Source organism: Nematolebias whitei, chromosome 2, assembly GCF_014905685.2.
Source record: "Nematolebias whitei isolate Nwh7 chromosome 2, NemWhi1, whole genome shotgun sequence".
NCBI lineage: Eukaryota > Metazoa > Chordata > Actinopteri > Cyprinodontiformes > Rivulidae > Nematolebias > Nematolebias whitei.
The window spans coordinates 35,499,619-35,521,179 of record NC_056499.1 but is presented as its reverse complement, the minus strand read 5'-3'; the positions used below and the strand labels follow the sequence as shown (position 1 = coordinate 35,521,179).

At 40.4% G+C, this 21,561-nt stretch overlaps 2 protein-coding genes across 2 annotated transcripts; both read right to left on the bottom strand.

Annotated features, from left to right (window-relative positions):
- Nucleotides 1–830: 830 nt before the first annotated feature.
- Nucleotides 831–4,677, bottom strand: LOC119423948 (high choriolytic enzyme 1). The gene is made up of 10 exons (XM_037691382.1): nt 4,657–4,677; nt 4,485–4,567; nt 3,484–3,487; nt 3,350–3,397; nt 3,110–3,265; nt 1,984–2,104; nt 1,715–1,893; nt 1,560–1,641; nt 1,352–1,476; nt 831–1,244 (listed from the first exon to the last, which is right to left on the bottom strand). Coding segments are annotated over exons 2-10 (789 nt in total). The 5' UTR covers nt 4,557–4,567; nt 4,657–4,677; the 3' UTR covers nt 831–1,242.
- A 5,460-nt stretch (nt 4,678–10,137) lies between these two features.
- Nucleotides 10,138–16,692, bottom strand: LOC119423938 (low choriolytic enzyme). The gene is made up of 9 exons (XM_037691372.1): nt 16,610–16,692; nt 16,475–16,505; nt 16,181–16,246; nt 15,871–16,026; nt 13,862–13,979; nt 13,597–13,775; nt 13,257–13,338; nt 10,761–10,885; nt 10,138–10,376 (listed from the first exon to the last, which is right to left on the bottom strand). The coding sequence occupies exons 1-9, from the start codon at nt 16,673–16,675 to the stop codon at nt 10,369–10,371; spliced, it is 831 nt and encodes a 276-aa protein (XP_037547300.1). The 5' UTR covers nt 16,676–16,692; the 3' UTR covers nt 10,138–10,368.
- Between the last annotated feature and the right edge of the window lie 4,869 nt (nt 16,693–21,561).

Below are 21,561 nucleotides of genomic sequence, written 5' to 3'. Positions count from 1 at the left end.
CCAGACATCTTTTTCTCCGGTCACCTCTTCTAGCTCATCTGGAAGGATTCCAAGACATTCCCAGATCAACAGAGAGACATCGTCTCTCCACCATATTCAGGGTCGTCCTAGGACACGCTGGCCACAGGCAGCCAAGGGACAACCTCATCATATGCTCAAACCACCTCAGATGATTCCTCTCGATGTGGAGGAGCAGCAGTTCTACTTTGAGTCTCTCCCAGATAACTTTACATCTTTTCATCTGTAAGGGAGAGTCCAGCTAAACTGTGGAGAAAGCTCTTTTCAAGCACCTGTATCAGCAATCTTGTTCTTTCAGTCTCTACCCAAAGTTCATGACCATAGATGAGGGTAAGAGGGTTCCACACATATTTTGTCAGGCACCGGCTACTGAATATGAAGCACATCAGTTATTTTATTTCTCACAAAGACGTCTCACCTACTAAAAACAAAGAAGTTGTAGGTTTGCAACAACTCTTGTTGAGCAATGTTTTATTATACACATATCATACATTTACAATGTTGATGGCGATAAAACGAACTCCTGGGAATTTCATGTACAAGTTTGATGTTATGAGAAACAATAATTATTAACCAATAAAGATTGGGCAACTTATTTGTTCTCTTCATGATGGCAATAAACAGACTGATCATCTGTTGTGAACAGTATCACTGTTTGAGTTCAGATCATTCGATCATTTAACATTTTTCATGTAGATTGAAGTGACATATTTAACATGGACAAAGGTAATTATGTTATGAAATCTTCTCCTGTCATCAGCTTGTGGAAAAGTTTGAACTTTAGTTTCACAGGAATTAAAGACAGGCCTTGCCTTGCTTGAAACACAGGTTTTATTCCCACGAACACAAAGAGCTCAATGAAAAGATCTGACATACAGAGTCCGAGGAAAACTTTTGAGATTTGAAACTCTGGCGCATTACGTGGAGGATAACAAACTTCCGTTGCAGAAAAATTTACACAAAGTACTGATTATAGTTTGTGTGAAAATTCTAAAGATAAAAAAAAAATTGTTAGAGAACAAAATATATTGCTGGACTAACAACTGAAATGTAGATTATCAATTAATGAGAGTTCTTCAAATGAGGCTCAAAAATAATTAAAGGAAGAAGAATGCTTATTATAGAGACATGTTATGTGTTACAGAAGGAACGCTGTTCCTGTTCAGGTCTGCTGCATGTGCAGTCTTCTCTTTGATCTCTGCCATCTAACGTGGGCGGACGTCCTTCTGTAACAGTGAAAACACAATGACGGGTTACATCAGTGCCAAGTGGAAGGACATTTTGTGCTATTTTGCTGCACATTAAAAAAAAAAAAACCCTTCAAAAGACTCACAGCACTTGTAGAGCTTGGTGAGCCTTTCGATGTCATAGCGACTCATCTCCTTGGCGTTTCCAAAGGAAACATTAGGATCAGGGATAGGGACCATGGTGGGCTGGTTGTTCTTGGAGAAGGCATACCTTTAGCACAAAATGAATACAGAGCAGTTAGACAGAGCCATGGGCGAATCCTGCACATCAAGAACAAGACCAGTGTCTCTCACCTGTGGTACTGCATGACAGAGTTGTAATCATAGGGAGTACCCTGGTTGAGGGTGGCAATCTTCCTAAAGTTGTGCTCCATTCCTGTGGGGGGGGGATCACTCTATCACTTCATGAAACTTGGGTGACACTTGTGCGCAGTAAAGCGCTCCATTACCTGACTGAACGTTTTGCAGCAGAACTTTGATGTAGTTGTCCCTGTCAGAGCGGGTCTGTTCGTGGTTGAAGCCCAGAGCGTGGAGCAGTTCGTGCTGGACGGTGCCGTGGTACAGGCATCCACTCCTAGCCAGAGACACCACCTGCTTACCACCACGACGGCCAACATAAGACCAGCAGCTGCACAAGAGGAGAGAGATGCTGAAGTTCTGCCAGGTCCCAGGAGAATTTTCAGCTCACGGTAAAGTTGCTCATCGGTCAGATTTGTACCCGGATTGGGACTCGATGCTCAGCCAGTCACTGTCGGTGCTTCTGCTGGGCCTGAAGCGGATGCAGGAGAAGGATGAAAAAGACTCCAGTCCACGGGTGATGATGGCCTTCTCACGGTCGGCTGGCAGGATGAAACCAAACAAAGGTTGTTTTTTTTCATTCATTCGACTTTTGTTTACCATACACAGGTTAGTCTCATTGAATCACGAGGACTCATTTACAAGAGAACAGGTCCATTTTGGTATTTGGTTTGGTATTTAAACCAAACAGCTCCAGAAACTATAGGCTAGCTGTGATATTTGAACTCTTACAGTCATGATGTATGGAGTCAGTTAGCCCCAGAACCATCACATGGGTCAAACAAACCCTAGGCTTGTTTGGCTTGTTGCTCCACATGTCAGTACTCAAAAAGAGCACAAGAGCAGTACATCACAAGTTGGTGTCTTGATTATCTTCTCTGGACTGTTTTAAAAGCAGTTTGGAACCCCAGTAACAATAATACACCTCAGAACAGGTGATCATGCATCTCTACCAACATTTGTGGACTGTTTTTATTCCCCACCACTGAAAGGTGAACAGTTACAATGTTTTTTTGTTTTTATACCTGTGTTCGTGTGCATTACTGGTTAGCAAAATATCTCTTGACCTTTAGACAAACCTGTCTGTTTTTTGAACTATTAGAAGAAACTGGACTTGGCCTTTTGATAACCATTGCTGCCCAGTCCTCTGTGTACAGATGAGCAGTTGCATGTGTGATCAGTCTCACTTTTGGTTTTGGATGCTGCTGTAATAAGCTGTGCACTGATCAAAGCAGCTGAGTGCTTAGAGCAGTTGCTCTCCAATGCAAGAGTTGGGGGTTCAATTCCACCAGCAGCCACATGCTGAAGTGTCCCTGTGTAAGACACTGAACCCTTCTCTGCCTCCGATGTGTGTCCTATTGGTGTATGAATGTGATCTAAAGCACAAATTAGACTTTAGATATTGAGTGCTGTATGAATGGGTAAATGAGGGCACAGATTGTAGTGTAAAGTGCTTTGAGTGTCTTGATCCGATACAAAGGTGATTTATAAGTACAGTCCATTTCCATTTATCAAAACAACTGTGCATGTCTTTCTGTGACACTCACTGAAGTGGTTGGTAATGTAGTAAGGAATGTAAACGTTCCCATCGGTCCATTTGCCCCACAGGCAGCCTGAGCTGGTGCAGGGATCAGCGTTTTTCTCTGCATCAGTGTTAATGGCAATGTCTCCTTCGATCAGGATGGGCTCATCATCAGAACGGACTGAAACAAACCACACCAACACTTACACACACCCGGCCGATTATCAAAGACAAAATCAGGGCTGGATCGTGGCTGAAGACTCACCCAGGTTGCGGTTGGCTCGCTCCAAGAGTTCAGACACAGAAAGGTCCTCTGTTTAGAGACAAGAGCGTTTTAAATGACGGCATGGCAACGTGTGTTCATATAAACACGTTTTAATACTGGAACAGACTCCATACCTAACTGAAGGAGTGCAGGACAGCAGGAAGGAGAGACGATGATGGGGAGAAGGATTCCAAAACAGGAGATAAAACATATTTAGTCTTTTGGCTCAAATTGAACTTAACATGTTTGGAAATAAACAACATTCTGTGTCTTAACCTTATACTACTGCCTGTTTCCAGACGTTTTACCAAACTTTCATCCTTTTAAGTTAAATTACATTGTATTTTAGTAAATTTGTTCATAATTGAAACTTTAAACAAACAACATTTATGACATATAACATCCAACAATTCAATGACTGATGGCTAAAAAAACACCTCAATTAATCATTTAAGCATTTAAAGTGCTTTATCGTCTTTTTCAGTATTTTAAAAAGTTTCAATCATCAATCACTGAATTGATTAAAAATAATCAACAGTTCAGTTGGTGATGGATTGCAAACAATTTAACATGATCTTCATCTTACATTATTTATTAATGTAAGAACAACTTTTACAACATGCACAAGTAGTAATACTCAAGTAGTTAGTTACATTGCTGTTTAAACTCTTCTATAAGGAGAAGCAACACATTTCTTCCAATGCGTACACAAAGCTAACATGGATCAGTACCAGAGTTCACCTCCTGGTCCACAGTCACCCTGCTGTATCCTTAAACATGATGCAATAAATCAGGTCAAATTTATTTATAAAGCACATTTCAAACAGCAGCTGTTACCAAAGTGCTTACAATAAAATAATGGTATGATATGGTAATGGTAATAATAGTATAATAAAACAAATATACTACCCAATCATTAAATAATATCCTTTTAAAATATTGCCAAATAGTGATGATGGTTCCAGAGAAGAGCAGAGGGGGGACTTTAAACAAGCCTCACTTTTAATTAAAATGGTTTGAATGGATCAGGGATTTGTGTGAGGGAAAATAAAGGAGTTTTCAGATTTGTAGCAGTGTCAGCTCAGTTCAGAGAGCTTTAAGATGTGCTGTGGTGAATCCAGACAGATGTTCCTACCTCAGAGTCAGCCCAGCAGCAGGCAGACAGCAGCAGAAGAGCCAGAGCCGAGAAAACAGACAGGCGACACATCCTGATCAAACCTGCAAGGAGACGAACAATCAGGTGCTGAAAACTCATGCATTCGTCTTTAAACACCCACAGAAGACGTCTTCACTGCAGCAGAACTCACTTTGGATCCTCTGTGGATCTGTTCAGTAGAGTCGGGACTCCTGGATGTTGTATATATATGCTAAGCTGAATCGGTGAGAGCACGTAGAGATTACAGAAAAGGCCAAGAATCAGCAAAAACCTGCAGCTTATCAGTCCTTACAGTATGGAAACGGTCCATAGCTTTACTGTATGTGGGAAGAGGACAGCTGCTGAGCTGTGCGTGCATGTGTGTGTGTGAACTGTGAAAATCTAGGTGCATGTTTGCCACAAGCAACAGAGTGCTTCTATATATATATATAAAAAAAAAAACATGCACGCTGAAGTCCAAACTATTTTACAGCTGAAAATGTACATTTTTCACTCGCTGCAGAAAACGGAACAACAGGCAATAATGTGCCCATTTGTTGGTTTTGTTAGCAAAAAATCTCACATTCTTCAAAGAAAAATTTTTTGGGTCGTGTGCCATTAGCCCAAAATATGGACTTGTTGCAGAAACGTAATAAAGGTGATTCTGAGTACTCTTACAGGCGGTTATATTTGTCATGCTATGTTGTTTTATTTGTCATATGCAAAATAACACGAGGTTAACAGTGTAATGAAATGTTCAGGGTGAGAAGAACTGATTCGACTCGCTAAAAAAAAACCCCCAAGAAATAGTCAAGCATGCAATAAGTGTACAAAAAAAGTGAAAAAGAAAGAGATGAATTATGAATAGTGACATACATGATACAGCCACATGGTGCAGCAGCAATAAACATATTAGTTGTCACAGATGTGGCTTAGTGCAATGTTACTGTCAGTTGTTCAGTGTTATTTATCAAGAGCTCAGTAATCTGACAGCTTGTGGGTAATAGCTGTCCTTTAGTCTTTTTGTATGCTATAGCAGACTCCTGTATCGTCTGCCTGAGGGTAGTAGATGGAAGAGTCCTTGTGCTGGGTGGGTGTGGTCTTTAATGATGCTGCGTGCTTTACACAGACATAGGCAGTGGTACATGTCCTGGAAAGTTTTTATGATATTTATGATAGCCTATTTATGACTATTTATGTTGGTTACTCTCACTACTACATGACTACATGATGTTTTTATATAGAATTGTTGTGCTATTTGAGATTAGTTATTATTGTCAACATATCACCACAACTATTGACAAAATATTACAATTATATCCTGATGCATGCTCAATAATCCAGGTAGAAAAATCTAAAAAAGTTAAATCTGGTCCTCTGGACATTAAAAACAAAACTAAACAAAAAAATTGTAGAAACGTTTCATATTTCATCCGAAAGACTTCCTCAGTCTCGGGTGCTCATTTGCAAACTGAGGTGTACCACAAACCCACCCACACAGACCAGTATTTACAGTTTGACTCCCATCACCCTTTGGAGCACAAGTTAGGAGTCATCAGGACTCTGTATCACAGAGCAGACAGCATCCTCACTAGCTCAGGAGCCAGGCAGAAGGAGAAATCCTACACAAGACAGGCTCTAGAGCACATGTGTCAAACTCAAGGCCCGGGGGCCAAATGTGGCCCTCGTGGACATCTTATCTGGCCCCCCAAGATGATAATGTTAAACATAAAATACTTTTATATTTGAATGTTTTCAGTAATCTTTGATTATGATGTCAAAAGTGCAACAGAGAAAGTTGAGGAACCTACAACCAAGAAAAGGTGTCGAGTATCTCACTTGAGTGAATGTAGATTCTGAAACTGGCCCTTAGTTCGAAAAAGGTTTTAATTGTGGCCCCCTTCTGTAAGTGAGTTCCCAGTGGCTTTTAAACCCCAAAATACATTACGGCAAAGACTGGTTCATCCCAAAGATCCAGTCCCCCGGCACAAACAGAGTAATGTTGTGTATGCTGTTCAGTGTCAGGAGGGCTGTGATCAGTCTTACATCGGGGAAACTAAACAGCCACTGGCCAAAAGGATGTCCCAGCACAGAAGATCAACATCATCAGGCCAGGACTCTGCGGTCTACACTCATCTCCAGGCCAGAGGTCACTCTTTCAGGGATGAAGATGTTCACATCCTGGACAGAGAGGAACGATGGTTTGAGAGAGGAGTAAAGGAGGCCATCTTTGTGAAAAGAAGTCATCCATCATTAAACAGGGGTGGAGGCCTCCTGGTTCAACTGTCCCCCTCTTACAATGCTGTGATTGCTAGTATCACTCAGCCCTCTCTGAACAGTAAACAGCCATCAGTGTGCTAATGATCCATTGTTAGGCTGATGGTCCTTCTTGAGCATGTGATCAGCTGGTTTTGGTTGTCAGCAGCAAAACTGGTTGATCCACTCTGAGAAGGTGCTATTTAAGAGACTGAGCTGAATACAGCACCTCAGACTGAGGAAGTCTCTTGGATGAGAGACGAAACGTTTCTACATTTTTTTTGTTTGTTTTTTTTGAATGTCCAGAGGACCAGATATAACTTTTTTAGATTACAAATATAGCTTAAACAATATAACACATAAAATATGTAATTTATTTTCTTTAATGAAACAGCAATTTCTTTCTTTCCTTGCTCATCGAGAGACTCAGAACAACCAAACATGTCACATTTCTCACCCTTTCATTTTGTTCATGAGGCACAAATCAAGACAAGTCTGTATGTTCTATAAAACACGATGCCACATCTTAATTTCTCCACTTGGTCTGCTCATTGCAGCAGAATTACACAAAGTGGCACAATGAAAACCTGTCTGCAGACCTCTGCTTTAAACTTGTATAATGAACTCCAACGACCTGAACTATGCAAGGCTAATTATTATTTTGAAACACTGCTGTGCATTATCTTAATCTCATTGGAACTGTGACTTCAATTTCTTGTGCGCCATCAGGTCTCTGTGTCTTTTCCACCATTTGTTGGTTTCTCACAGAAAACCAAGGTAAAAACAGAGGAAAAGATAAGCAAATCAGACACACTAAAGTGCAATGACAACAGTGGAAAGCATAGCTTTTCTCAATGGTTGTCAAACATAAATAAATAAAAACAATATGAGTGCGACAGGCAAAAAAAATAAAATAAAATATCCTCGGTGTGTTTCAGAATCAGAATAAGTTTTATTATCATTGCACAAAGTACAGTGAGAAAAGAGGTGAGCCTTAGTTAAGCAGTGTCTGGAGGAAATGAGTGATCTTCTCCTGTCCACATCACTCCCTGCAGGGACATGAGTCACATGACCCTGATAGATGCTGTTTTTCACTGACACAAACAGAAAAATAAATCAGCAGCCCTGTGACAAATGGCACAGCAACTATCAAAGGAAAAGTAATGCAGCTTAAAAATTAATAAATATAAAATGAATAAAAAATAAGAATTTATATTGTTTTAAAATTAGGTTTGTTTGTTTTTTGCATCACATAGTTTCTTAAGGTCAGGGGTGTCCATAGTGTGGCCCGAGGGCGTTAAGGTGTTTTAAACTCTTCCCACACTCTTGCAATATTCTAAACAGTGTTCCTAAACTCTAAACGCTCTAAAGAGCACAGCATGTCATGATTTCAGCTCTCTGCCTCCTCTGCTCTTTGACACCTGCAAGTGCTCTTGGCCACGCCCACTTCTCTGCTCTGCATGGAGAACAGCTGATCAGCTGTTTAATTGCAGCAGGAAGTTTATCCTGGGCTGCACAAAACTGCAGGAGGAAGCTTTTTCTGCTGCTCTGGGCTGCACAGATGTGCAGCAGATGCTAAATAATTAAAAATAATTCATTTAAAATAAAAATTTAATGCAGATCGTGCGGCTCATCCATCAATCAACCAGTTGTGTGTCATGTTCAATCTTAGTTTGAAAAATCGCAATAGAGCGAGTCCGCGATAAACGACCCACGAAGTAGCCAGGGACTGTACATAGATAACTATTAGTAATGCTTGTTAATCTGATGACGTTCAGAGATCTATCTGCAACAGGTTAAATATTTATTGTTCATGATATTTTCACAGAACACCAAAAATATTGTTTAAGCTTCATGAGAGATCTTTCAGGTCTTTTCTGGTTGTATTATTTTTTTTTTTTGCAGTCCCCCCCGACTGATCCCACTGTACCTCACCGATGCTGAGGTCCACCTGGACCAGACGTCTTGAAGTCCAGGTTTAATGAATAATGATACTATCCTCATATAGTTTTTTTTAATGCTCTTGTTTTTTTCAACATTTCTTAAGCACATTGATTTTATGTACTATTTAAATTACTATAGGCTTGACACTGTTCTCCTCATTGTTTAAAAGTAGAAGGTTTTCAGCTGATAACTGCTTGGGAAGCACCTTGTAGGTGCAAAAATGCAGTTTTGTACCCATCATACTGTGTTGAAATATACTTGTTTGTATCTGAAACTATAATTTAGAATAAAATGTGTTTTTGCATCAAACCACAAACATTTTTTTTTTAATCCAAACCGAGAAGCTCAAAGTTCATTCTCTTCATTGGGACAGCTGTGGCTGAGTGGTTAGAGCAGTCGTCCTCCAATGTAAGAGTTGGGGGGCTGATTCCACCAGCAGTCACATGCTGAAGTGTCCCTGGGCAAGACACTGAACCCCTCATTGCCTCTGATGTGTGTCCCATCAGTGTATGAATGTGATAAAGCTCTGATTATTCTTTGTAGAGATATATAGTAGAGTGCTGTATGAATGGGTAAATGAGGCACAGGTTGTTGTAAAGAGCTTTGAGTATCTTGATTAAATAGAAAGATGCTATATAAGTACAGTCCATTTACCATTCATGTCTAATTTTCCTGTCAGAACAGAGCAACATGCTGATTTCAATAATCAAACTTAATGTGGCCCATGCACACTCCTTAAGCTCTGATCCTTGTCATTTCTGCTATTTATTCAAGATTATTTCTTAACTATGTGCCGTTTAGGAAAAACAATACAGATGAAAAATAGAAACAAATACTGCGGGAAGGGAACCTCCCTGGAGAAACCACCGCAATTCTTCGTTATTTCAAACCAGTCTGGTTTTGTTTTTCATTTCAAGCTCCAGGTTTGAATGAAAACATTAACAATCTCACTTTACAACAAGACTGTCACGTTAAAATGGAGTTAGCGTTGGTCAAAAAACTTCAGTTGACTCATCTAACCTTATGTAACTGTTAACAAGTGTGACATTCTCATAGGCCTCCCTGTCTCATTCTGTGTGTGTGTGTGTGTGTGTGTGTGTGTGTGTGTGTGTGTAGAACTGCCTGTTCTGCGTCTGTCATCTTATCTGCAGCAGCATGTTCTCCTTTCCACCACCTGTGTTTGTCAAACTGCTGCACTAAACTCTTCAATGAAGGCCAAAACACCATGACAGTGACCAACAAGTAGATGAGGACCTTCATTTTAGGCTCACATGGGTGCACTTTGAAAGTTAAGTCATGCATTTGTTCAAGTGGTTTGTTTTTCATTTGATTTCTTTTCTAGAAAAACAGATGTTTGTATTCTGATATTCTTGTAAAAGTTCAATCTACATTTAGTCTCATATTATTTTGCTGGGTTTGTGTGAAAGCAGAATAACCACGATGGAACTCGAGATGATACTAAAGACTTTTATTGTTTTTTAATTTGCATAAAGCGGGCAATCATTTATTCCTGAAGTTCTATATCTATAAGTTGGTCGATCTGTTGCCTACTTTTTAAATTCTTCATTATTTGAGCACAAAAGCACATCAACCACAGGATTTGATTGGAGCACATCCGATCAGAAAGCACACGAAGCCTCTCTGGTTTTGCTTAAAATGCTTCATCCCTCTTCTTTAGTTCTTCTCAGGTTCCTGGTGGTAAAAAACAAAAACAAATCGTGGTTGGAGACGTGAATAAAAGATAGACGTCTAAAATGATTATTAAACACACAAACAGGTAAGAATTCACATGAGAGGTGGTGTGAGAAAACAAGCGTTGCTATAAATTATATTCAGATAACTGCAAATGTGTATTTTTTGTTATAGTACAATTTGTCGTACATTTTGACAAGTTTTACACACTTTAACTGAATGAGACAAAAACCTAAAGTGCATCAGAACACGATATAAAGAAAACCAAAACAGAGTTAAAGTAAAAAGAATAATGAAAGAGACTCTCTGGTGAGTTCACGCCTCACATTATCACTGTAAACTCTCACCAGTGCAGAAATAGTTTAATCAGGCTACATTACTCACTGCACTGATAGAGGCGATTCACCCGGAGGATGTCGTTGCTGCTCATCTCCCTGGCTTGTCCGATGGCTACGTTGGGGTTGGGGATGGGAATGATGGTGGGCTGTCTGTTTCTAGAGAAGGCAAACCTGTGGTGGACACAAACGGGAGGCCTGAGAGACTGCATCTTTATCAACTCGTCACAGTCCGAGTCTTTATCGCCACCTGATCCACAAACCACTGTCAGGGTTGTCTGCAAGGAGCAGCGAAGCTGATACAGGAGCAGACGGAGGAGGTGGAACTGTTGGTGCTGACAAGAACTGGGTCGTTAGGGGTGAACATAAAACATCCTCTTTAAACAAGCTGGGAAAAGACTACAATTTACGCAGGACAGACCAAAGTCGTTTAAATTGCTGATTCTATCAGAATCAGTTTCTTCAGTCTGTCTGACTGTGGATTGCTGCCGTCTTAAAACATCTCCAGTCTCCACAAAAGCTCCAGATTTGATAAGATTTGTATTTCACAGACACTCATGATGCTGTCAGTTTTTACTTTCACAGCTATTTACATAGAGTTATTCAGATGTGGGCAATATATGGCTGGAGGGCCAAAAGTGCCTCTTGGACAAGCTCCACTGGCCCATGATATTCTTAATAAGTTTACAAACTGTCTTATATTCCTAAAGAGTGTTTACGAGACTTTTTAATCAAGCTTGGTAAGTTTTTGATTGCTTCAGATATCTTCATTCGGCCCTCAGGAAACTAACGTTGCCCACCCCTGATATATGATATTTGCAAAGCAGCAGCAGCAGCAAGCCATAGCACTTCTGGTGAAGTGTGAAAGGCACATCCCGCCGGGTTTTCGTATGTTTCTGGCAAGATAAATATGTAACAAGCAATGATGATTTAAATAACAGCGTTTGTATGGACCTCTATGTGGTTTTGGAGTTGTTTAAAGACAAGAAATCCTCTCGAACTGCTTGTAAAATAGTTAATTTAGTCAAAGCAGGTTTTTGCCATCTTCAAACAACTTCAGTTCACAAAACTTATAGATATTCATGTAAAAGCTAATATATATATATATATATATATATTATATACTATACACTGCCTTCAGTTTTTTAGTTTATAGTTATTTCAGCAGAGGAGACTCCGGGGTGCCTCAGAAGTGCTGCAGCTACTTGCACATGGATAAAACCCTCCACAGGATGTCAAGTAAACAACCATGTAATGAGAAATTAATGCAAAATACTGTACATGAAATTACATTAAACAGGCGTGATTCCAATACATATCTACAGCAGATAATATACGAATTGTTTATAACCTTTTCACTGAATCTCACTTTAAAATGTTCAAAACGTCCCTTTAGAGCAGTGGTTCTCAAACTGAGGTCCCTGAACCCCTGGGGGTCTGTGAGCCATTACTTGGGGGTCCAAAAAACCCCAAAACAACATATTTTACACTGCCACTATATAACAAGAACTTTGGTGTTTAACAACCCATTAAAGTACACCAAAATGCAGGAAATCACGTGTACTTTGTTCAAAAGTAATGCCCCCCCCCCCCCCCCCCCATTTGCGTTCCCGCATCGATCCGTTTACAAATTAAGCCTTGTGACGTGGTATGGCTACTGCTGTTATGATTCTGTTCATCCATCCATCCATTTTCTTTGCCCGTTTATTCCATTTTGGGTCACGGGGGTCGCTGGTGCCCATGTCCAGCAATCACTGTGCGAGGGGCGGGGTACACCCTGGACGGGTCGCAAGTCCATCACAGGGCCACATAGAGACAAACAAGACAAACAACCATTCACTCTCTCACTCACACCTAGGGACAATTTAGAGTTACCAATCAGCCTAACATGCATGTTTTTGGTCTGTGGGAGGAAACCGGAGCACCCGGAGAAAACCCACGCATGCACGGAGAGAACATGCAAACTCCACCCAGAAAGGCCCCTGGACCGGGGTTTGAACCAGGGACCTGCTCGCTGAGAGGCAGCAGCTCTACCAGTTGCGCCACCGTGCTGCCTGATTCTGTTCAGTTTTATGTAATAATTTGGAAAAGTGGCAATAGAAGAAGAGTGGCAGTGTTCATTGTGTGAATAGGAAAAATTTTAAAGTGTTTTTTGATGCTGTTCATTTTCTCAAAACTGTAACTTTTGCAAGTTGAAATTCAATTTTTTGTTAATTAAATGTGTCTTGAATGGAAAATACTCCATGTTTAAAAGTATAAAAATTGTATTACCACTATTAATGAACAGGTCTTTAGTATTTATGTTACACAAATATTACTATTGCATTAAAGAGACCAACTGAAGAAAATGATTTAATTAACATGAGGGTTATGAGGGGGGGTCCCTGATACATTTTCTCCCCTGTAGGGTGTCCCTGAACCCAAAAAGTTTGAGAAGCTCTGCTTTAGAGCAACACAGATTTAAAAGTGACTGGTTGATTACCATTAATATTTACTTGTGAATATTTTTTCTGTACAATAATCAGAAGGCCTGCTGAGACGTTACCTTCCGTAGTGCATGACAGAGTTGTAGTCGTAAGGAGTGTTGAGGTTGTTGGTATTGATCACCCTGAAGTTATGCTCCATCCCTGTGAAGTCAGTCAGACCATGTTAAACAAGCAGGAGAGGTCAATGAGCAAAAACAAAAAAATGGTACATCATGGTTGATAATGCTGAACACATTTTTTTTAAATCCCGTGTCCTAAAATATTTAAAATTGACCGTGTTACCCTGCAACTTCTGTGTCTGCGTGCTCATGCTCAGTTAAGATATTATACCAATGTAGACAAAAACATTTGTTTTCCACTTTTTTCGGTGAACTGCATCGGTGGTAACATCCCACCCACCACGGATCACATTCTCCAGGAGGATGCGGACGTGCTGGTCCCTGTCGGAGCGGGTCTGCTCGTGGTTGAAGCCCAGCGCGTGGAGCAGCTCATGCTGGACGATCTGGTGGAAGACACAACCTTGGCGACTCAGCGACACGATCTGTCCGCCGTTTTGCCGTCCAATGAAAGAAAAACACCTGAAAGAGGAAAGTTGAACAGCATTGAAGCCGCCTCATCAGCCTGCGGGCAAGAAAACAGAAACCCTGATCTGTGTGGTCCTTACCCAGAGCGAGACTGGATGCTCACAAAGTCCCTTTCTTGTTGACGGGGCCTGAAGCGGATGCAGGTGGAAGCTTCAAATGACTGCAAACCTCTGACGATAATGTTTTTTTCTCTTTCGGCTTGAAATAGAAAAATAATACAATTGACTAATTATTGCTTTGGCATCTTAACGGCATGTTAGCAGCTGTGTGAGTTGTCTCTGTTTGGGACTTCCAAACGTAAGATCCTGGAAGGATCCAGAGACACTCAGGCTGAAGATGTTCCTGCGGATGAGGGAGTGATCTGTGTGATGCAACATCGTTATGTCAGATCAGTGAGTTTTGTTTTGATTATTCAGTGATCCTTTGAGTTGGTTTGTTAGGTTCTTTCATATCTGTTGTTTGTGAGCTTCTGTTATTTTATGTTCCATGTTAGTTTACATTCTTATCATTTCTGTATATTCAGATCACTCCTTGTGTAGTCCATGTTTCAGTCGTTGCAGTGTCATGTCCATATAGTCTTTATTATATGAATTTGGAGGTAGTTAGGTTGATTACATGAATATGTAGGCAGGAATACGTAGGTATTCTTACTGTATTTTGATGGATAAATTGTATGTATTTTAATGCGTAGAAATGCCCAACCATGGACTGGAGTTGCGAATTAGCTATAGCTATATAGTCTTTGTGCAACACATCAGTCACAGACTTGTTCTGTTTTATGTTTGTGTGCATTGTCCCTGTCAAATAAACTAATTAAATAAATAAAATTCTACCCTGAGTCAGCTTTCCACTTCCACACCTGTTCCTAGTCTATAATCACACGGGTGCTGCCACCTTCCACGCAACCTTTGTCCTGTTTAAACCATCTCTTCTCACCACCTCACCAGCAGCTCATGATACTGGTTCACTCATATGTCTTGGCCCATTTTGTGCTTCTCTGTGTTCTCCTGTGTGTGTAAGTTTAGCTGCCACGCCAGCTTTGTTTTGTTGTTTATTTAATACATACATTTTTAGTTTAACCTCTTTGCTCCTTGTGTTTGCCCACATCTATTCAATTCAGTTCAGTTCAGTTTATTTATATGGCGCCAAGTCACAACAGAAGTCATCTCAGGGCAAAACATTCATTAATATAAAAGTAAGTTAATAACACTATTTATCTGAGGAGCAGACTGCTCTGAGTTTAACTCCATCGCAGAACTCTCATATTGAGCAAGCATGAAGGCGACAGTGGAAAGGAAAAACTCCCTCATGAGGAAGAAACCTTTAGCAGAACCAGACTCAGGACAAGCAACATCTGCTTCCACCAGCTGGGTTTGAGAGGAACAGATACACAATGGCAGGTCAAGAATCACGTTAAGATAGAAATAATATTGAATGAAAACTATCCAGTTGCAACAATTCATTTAAGGAAAAGAGGTCAATTTATCCTCCAGTAGTCTAAGTCTATAGCAGCATAACAAGTCAACCCTGACTATAGGATTTATCAAAAAGGAAAGTCTTAATCCCAGTCTTTAAACTGGACAATGTGTCAGCCTCATGGACAGAAACTGGAAGTTTGTTCCATAAGAGAGGAGCCTGATAACTGAAAGATCTTCGTCCCATTCTGCTTTTGGAAACTCTAGGAACTGCGAGTAAGCCTGCAGTCTGAGAGCAAAGCGCTCCATTAGGAAAATATAGAACAATAAGGTCTGTAATATAAGATGGAGCTAGGTTGTTGAGAGCTTTGTAGGTTAGAAGCATCTGGGTCCAACCTTACACCAACCATGACACTTTATGCCTTTTTTTTATTCCAAATAAACCTAAATAGTAGACATATCTGGGCTTTAAGTGGGCCAAAAGTGTCCCAGGAAGAGAGGAAACAGATTTGACTTATATGAAATGATTAACTACTGAGTTCTAGTACATGTTTCATATCATGTAATTCATAGCTATCTGTTTACATGGGTGCACATGGTGTCAGAGACTTCAGTCGTATTTAAAATGTTCAACAGCTAAAATAAACAGATACAAAAGCTCATATGGGACTCACAGTACTGGTTGGAAATAAGATACGGAATGTAGACGTTGCCATCGTTGCTGTTTTTTGGCCACAGGCATCCCTGGGCTGTGCAGGGATCAGCGTTCCTTAGACCCGTTGGAATGGCGATGTCTCCAAACATCACCAGAGGGTCATCCAGATTCTTTCCTGCAAAATGTCAGAAGGAGAAAAAGTTTTCTTTTGTGTACATGCACTGCGTTACGAACACAGCGGCTCTGCTTTTCAAGATTAAATTATTTTGTCGCAGTTTTCATCGCAGAGAAAAAAAAAGTAGAAGCAGCTGAAAGGGACGGGAACGTACCGACGTTAGCGTTGGCCTTTTCCAGCAGGGAGGAGATGCTGAAGTCATCATCTTCAATGGTGTTCCCTGTGGAATAAAACAGTCTTCACTACAGCAAATCAATAAAAAAGTGACTGTTTTCGTTGTAAAACAATATTTAAAATTTGTTTTAACAAAAGCTGGATTTTGCAAGTCAGAAAGTATAATCTAGTTTTTAATCATTTACACGACAGAACTAACAAAACAATGAAAAGTCAATAACAGCACAGCATCAAAATTTGCAAATCTTTTATAGAAAAATAAGCCCAGTCTTACCAGAGCTCTCAATGTTCTTTTCAAAAACAATCTGTAATAAAATATTTTAGTTAAATACAGTTCCTTCTCGTCAGTCTACGGCTACAAAATCATTTTGGAGGGCTCAAAGCGTTCGTGCTGAATTGAAAACGTTACCTGTAAAGAGGCGCCGTGGGCGAGGCAGAGCAGTGCGCTGAGCACAGCGGCGAGGAGGAACATCATGACTGCTGGTTGATCTGCAGTTCTTCACTTCAGAACACCTTCAGCTTATATAGACGGAAGACCAACGGACTTCAGTCCTAAAAAGGCATGCCGCTCGACAAAGACTTAACTGGAAGTGACAGTTATTACTTAAAAGGAGGCTGTGGCCTCAACACTGTGGCACAATTAGCAGTTTTTCCAGAAATGTCATTTATTTTTCTTCTCATACAGTAAACAACCTGTTGAGTTGAACACTCAGCGGTTAGCTGGTTTGTGCCACTAGTTTCCACATGGTCACATTTCTGAATTATTTTCTTGTAGCCTCTCGCTCTCTGTTCTGTGAGCTCAGCTTCATATAAAAAAATGCACCGAGGCCCCTACACGAGGTCAAAATAAAATGTTCTCAGCACCCACTATGCAGAGCAAAATATTAACTAAAAATAGTTCAGTTTGACATTTGCTTGTAAAAATGTGAGCAGGTTTCTGTGTAACTGCATGCAAAGCTAAATGCTGCAGAAAGAAGCTTTACAAGCTCAATCATCCAGGTAAAAAAAAAAATCACAACAAAAGGTTAAATCATGTCAGTTTCTTTTTGGGAGAAATGTTTCATCTTTCATCTGAAAATGAATATGAAATGCTGCAGACTCATGATCAACATTCACCTACACATAAAGATAATATTGCTTAATGGCTCTTTAGGATGTTGCAGATTTCTAGATGAGATAATGTAACTTGTTTTGTATCCATCTGGTAAAAAAAAACATATGTAATGCTTGTGGGGCAGTTGTGGCTGAGTGGTTAGAGCAGTCGTCCTCCAATGGGAGAGTTGGGGGTTCGATTCCACCAGCTTTCACACGTCAAAGTGTCCCTGGGCAAGACACTGAACCCCTCATTGCTTCTGATGTGTGTCCTATCGGTGTATGAATGTGATAAAGCTCTGATTAGACTCTACAGATTAAGATAAGCCTTGTATAGATGTAGTAGAGTGCTGTATGAATGGATAAATGAGGGCACAGATTGTAGTGTGAAGCACTTTGCGAATCTTGATTACATGGAAAGCTGCCATATCCTGTAAGTACAGTCCACTTACCATAGTTGATATAAATTCCTCTGATGTATGATGCTCTTGACCTTTAATGCTTTTTCATCCTTCACCACTTTTAATTCTCAACTAGAGCACCAAATCCCAAATGAGTTGAAAAAGAGTTGCCGTGGATGAATTCCCATCAACCTGGCGGCGTTGTTCGAGTACCTGACCGCCGAGATCCTGGAGCAGGTGGGAAACTTGGCTTGTGACAACAGGAGAACCGGGATCGTCCCCCGGCACCTTCAGTTGTCTGTCCGTGGCGACGAGGAGCTCGGCACACTGCTGGGAGGAGTGACCATCGGTCAGGGAGGAGTTCTGCACGGCATTTGGGCAGTCCTGCTGCCCAGGAGGACCCGAGAGGCCCGCCGGATCTGACAGCAATCTGGATCTGGGTGGACGGATCAGTATCTGTGGCCAGATTCTTTGGATTTACTGCAGGAGACCCTTCCTTCCCACAGCTATCAGCATCTAACAACTCTTGAATGAAACCAGGATGATGAGCTACGACAACACTTGATTTCCCTTTGGGATTAATAAAGTATTTTTTAACTGAATTGAATTCACATTCCTTTATCCCTCATGCTCTCAACTACGGTAACTGCATGTGTCTGTTTCACATGAATGTGGATTTTATTTAAGGATTAGGTTGAGCTCATTCCTTTTTTGATGTTTGTGCATTCAGTTTAAACTACTGGTTGACAGCAAAGTCTTAACAGTGTGTTAAACTCGTTTGTGTCCTTTAGGGTCTAATTATGCTACGATACTAAATGTGGTTTGTAGATTTGCTCTAAACTTCATGTTCGAACTTTTACAGGTGGTGCGGTTGATTTGAAAGCACTGAAGAGATGATGTTTTAATTTAGGAAGTGGGGTTTGTGTTTTATAGAATGGTTAGAATGGTTCCGCTCATACCTGAGTGGCATGAGTTTCTGTGTCAAGGTTGGTAACAATGTATCCGCCTCATTACCTCTTTCATGTGGGGTCCCACAGGGTTCGATTCTTGGACCCATTCTGTTCTCACTTTATTTGCTCCCACTGGGGTCCATCCTGAGGAAATATGGTCTTTCATTCCATTGCTATGCTGATGACTGCCAGATCTACCTGCCTGTGAAACCAGCAAGTGTTTGCTCCATTCACCCTCTGTTAAAATGTCTGGACGACATCAGGCATTTCATACAGTGTAAATTGATCTAGTGTTTTTTAATCTGTGACCCTGTTTTAAATGGTTTTTATTAATTCTTCAGTTATTATTATTAGTGTATTGTATATATATATATGTTTATATATTTTTCTATTTAATTTACTCATTGATTGTTGTTGTTAAGCACTTTGATAACAGGTTCTGTTTTAAATGTGCTCTATAAATAAAGTTGACTTGACTTGACTTATAATAGGATTTGTGCGTGTGTGTTTTGTTCTTTTAGTTTTTTGTCTTGTTTTTCATTTTTTTAGGGTTCTCTTCAGTTCAGTTAGATTTCTGGATCATAGTGACCTTTGTTGCTTTTCCTCCTGCGTTCTGCCACACCCTCCCTCACCTGTTCTCAATTGTCATTAAGCCCAGGTGTCTCCACTCAGCTCATCAGCCCCACTCCATTTATCTTCTCCGTCTTTATTCATCTGCCCTCTACCACTGCACTCTCATGCCCTGTCTGGGTTTCTTTAAGTGTTCCTCTAGTTTCTTGCATTTTTTGCCCATGTCAGCCTTTAGTTTTATTTTGAAACTCTTGTAGGTTTTATTTTTCATTATCTATTATTATTTATCTATCTATTATTTTTATCTAAGCTGAAGTCCATATTGTCCAAAAATAACCTGGAAACAGTAATACATGCATTCATTACATCTAGGCTTGATTACTACAATTCGCTCCTGTTTGGTATCAGTCAGACCTCCATAGCACGACTACAACTGGTCCAGAATGCAGCAGCCTGATTTTTAACCAGTACAGGCAAAAGAGAGCACATTGCACCAGTTTTGGCCTCACTGCACTGGTTACCAGTTCACCTTTGAATCCAATTCAAAATACTCCTGTATGTCTACAAATTGCTGAACAGTTTTATCCAGGTAGTCTCATTGAGCCACAAGATTCATTTGCAAGAGAGACCTGTTTAGGGAGCAGATGGTGGTTAAGGGCCTTGCTCATGGGCACAGGGTGGGGCGAATGAGGGTGGGGGCAGGTGTGGGTGCTTCACCTACCCCATCCACATTTTTGATGTTGTCGGTACCGGGGCTTGAGCCGGCGATCTTCCGATCACAGGCCCACCTTCTCTAACCTCTGCGCCACCACAACCCCAAATATGCAAAAATAAAATGGTATGGTAGGTTTTATTTGAGCTTCACATTGAATGAAATACAAAAACAAATCAGATTTTTTTTACTTGTTTATATGACAGATTTATGATTTTACCAGCCTTTGGTCAAAATTAGAGTTGAAAAGTTGCAAAAGGGTGTTCTGCAAATAGATTGCACAACTTCTCCAAATTGTGGGCATTGTTGCAGTATGCTTTAGTGTTCACACGAAACTTTGCCAAGTCTTGCAAATCAACCACAATCGGTGAGAAAAGGCATAATAACTGTTTGCATGTTCCGCTTTGCAGTAAAGTTTTTTTTATTTTTTATTTAACAAACTGTTTTAAAGCTGATCATTGTCAATGAAAAACATGTGGATGATTTGCAGCTGTTTGCGTAGAGAACTTTCTCTGTGAAATGATCTGTATTTTCAGCTCTGCATGAAAAAGATTATAACTAACATAATAATGACTGTGGCTTCTGGGCTTGCAGATTTGAACTTGTACGTTGCTGCACTTTGAAAATCAACACCAGCATTCCCTCAAGTCACAGGAAATTCTTACAAATTCATTGGTAGATACTAAAATGCTGACAATAAATAAAATGCTGATAATAAAATGCAACTTGTTAACATGCCAAAGTTAAATTCAGTCTGTCAAACTGACTGAGCTGTTGACAGTTCTGTGTGCTAACGCTGATTAGCTGTGGTGGCTACTTGGTGGACTCCAAAAATTAATCTGCCAATAAAAAAATTAATTAAAAAATAATAAGAAGAAAGTAATTAATTTATAGTTGGTTTGTCACCTGACAAAACATCATCTCATGCTAATGAAAGACACCGTATGTGCAGTTATTTCTGTTTTACTCACACGTATCTTGATCAAATAATTTTTATTTTAGCAAAGCAGAACAACTCTTCGTTTCCTTCCTCCTCACTTCCTCCTTCATGTGTAGCACAATGAATTAGTGGTTAGCATGATTGCCTCACAGCAAGAAGTTTCTGGATTCAGACCCCAGGTTGGGCCTTGGGTCTATCTGCGTGGAGTTTGCATGTTCTTCTCGTGTTTGTTTGGACTTTCTCAGGGTACCCTGGTTTTCTTAACACGGTTTAAAAACGTGCATGTTTAGGCTGCCCTCAGGCCCAGGCCTCCAGTGTGAAAGAGATTTGCCTGGTGAAACAAAGGTTAAAAAAACACACACACACATAATACTGCACTGTTCCTCATGGGACACCAGGAGTGCAGCACAGCTTCCACTTTTGATGATAAATGTAAAGAATTTTAATGCTGATGTTAAAAGTTAAATACAAATAGAAAAAATGATACAGTGTATCAAGGACATGTCCCCACAGAGATAGGAGTCCCTGCAAATATATACATGCATGTGTTCCATCCATCCATCCATCCATCTGTCCGTCCATCCAACTGTCCATCCATTCATCCATCCATCCATCCATTCATCCGACTGTCCAGCCATCCATCATCCATTCATCCATCCATCCATCCATCCATCCATCCATCCATCCATCCATCCA

Bases quoted from the DNA above. Each gene is read 5' to 3' on its own strand.
- LOC119423938 (XM_037691372.1), bottom strand. From the start codon at position 16,675: ATGATGTTCCTCCTCGCCGCTGTGCTCAGCGCACTGCTCTGCCTCGCC. The intron at 16,027-16,180 runs GTACGTTCCCGT...GACATTTTGCAG, and splicing joins AAAGGCCAACGCTAACGTCG to GAAAGAATCTGGATGACCCT. The intron at 13,776-13,861 runs GTAAGGACCACA...TTCCTCTTTCAG, and splicing joins AGCATCCAGTCTCGCTCTGG to GTGTTTTTCTTTCATTGGAC.
- LOC119423948 (XM_037691382.1), bottom strand. From the start codon at position 4,556: ATGTGTCGCCTGTCTGTTTTCTCGGCTCTGGCTCTTCTGCTGCTGTCT. The intron at 3,266-3,349 runs GTGAGTCTTCAG...GGTTTGTTTCAG, and splicing joins GCGAGCCAACCGCAACCTGG to TCCGTTCTGATGATGAGCCC. The intron at 1,642-1,714 runs GTAATGGAGCGC...CCCCCCCCACAG, and splicing joins GCTGCAAAACGTTCAGTCAG to GAATGGAGCACAACTTTAGG.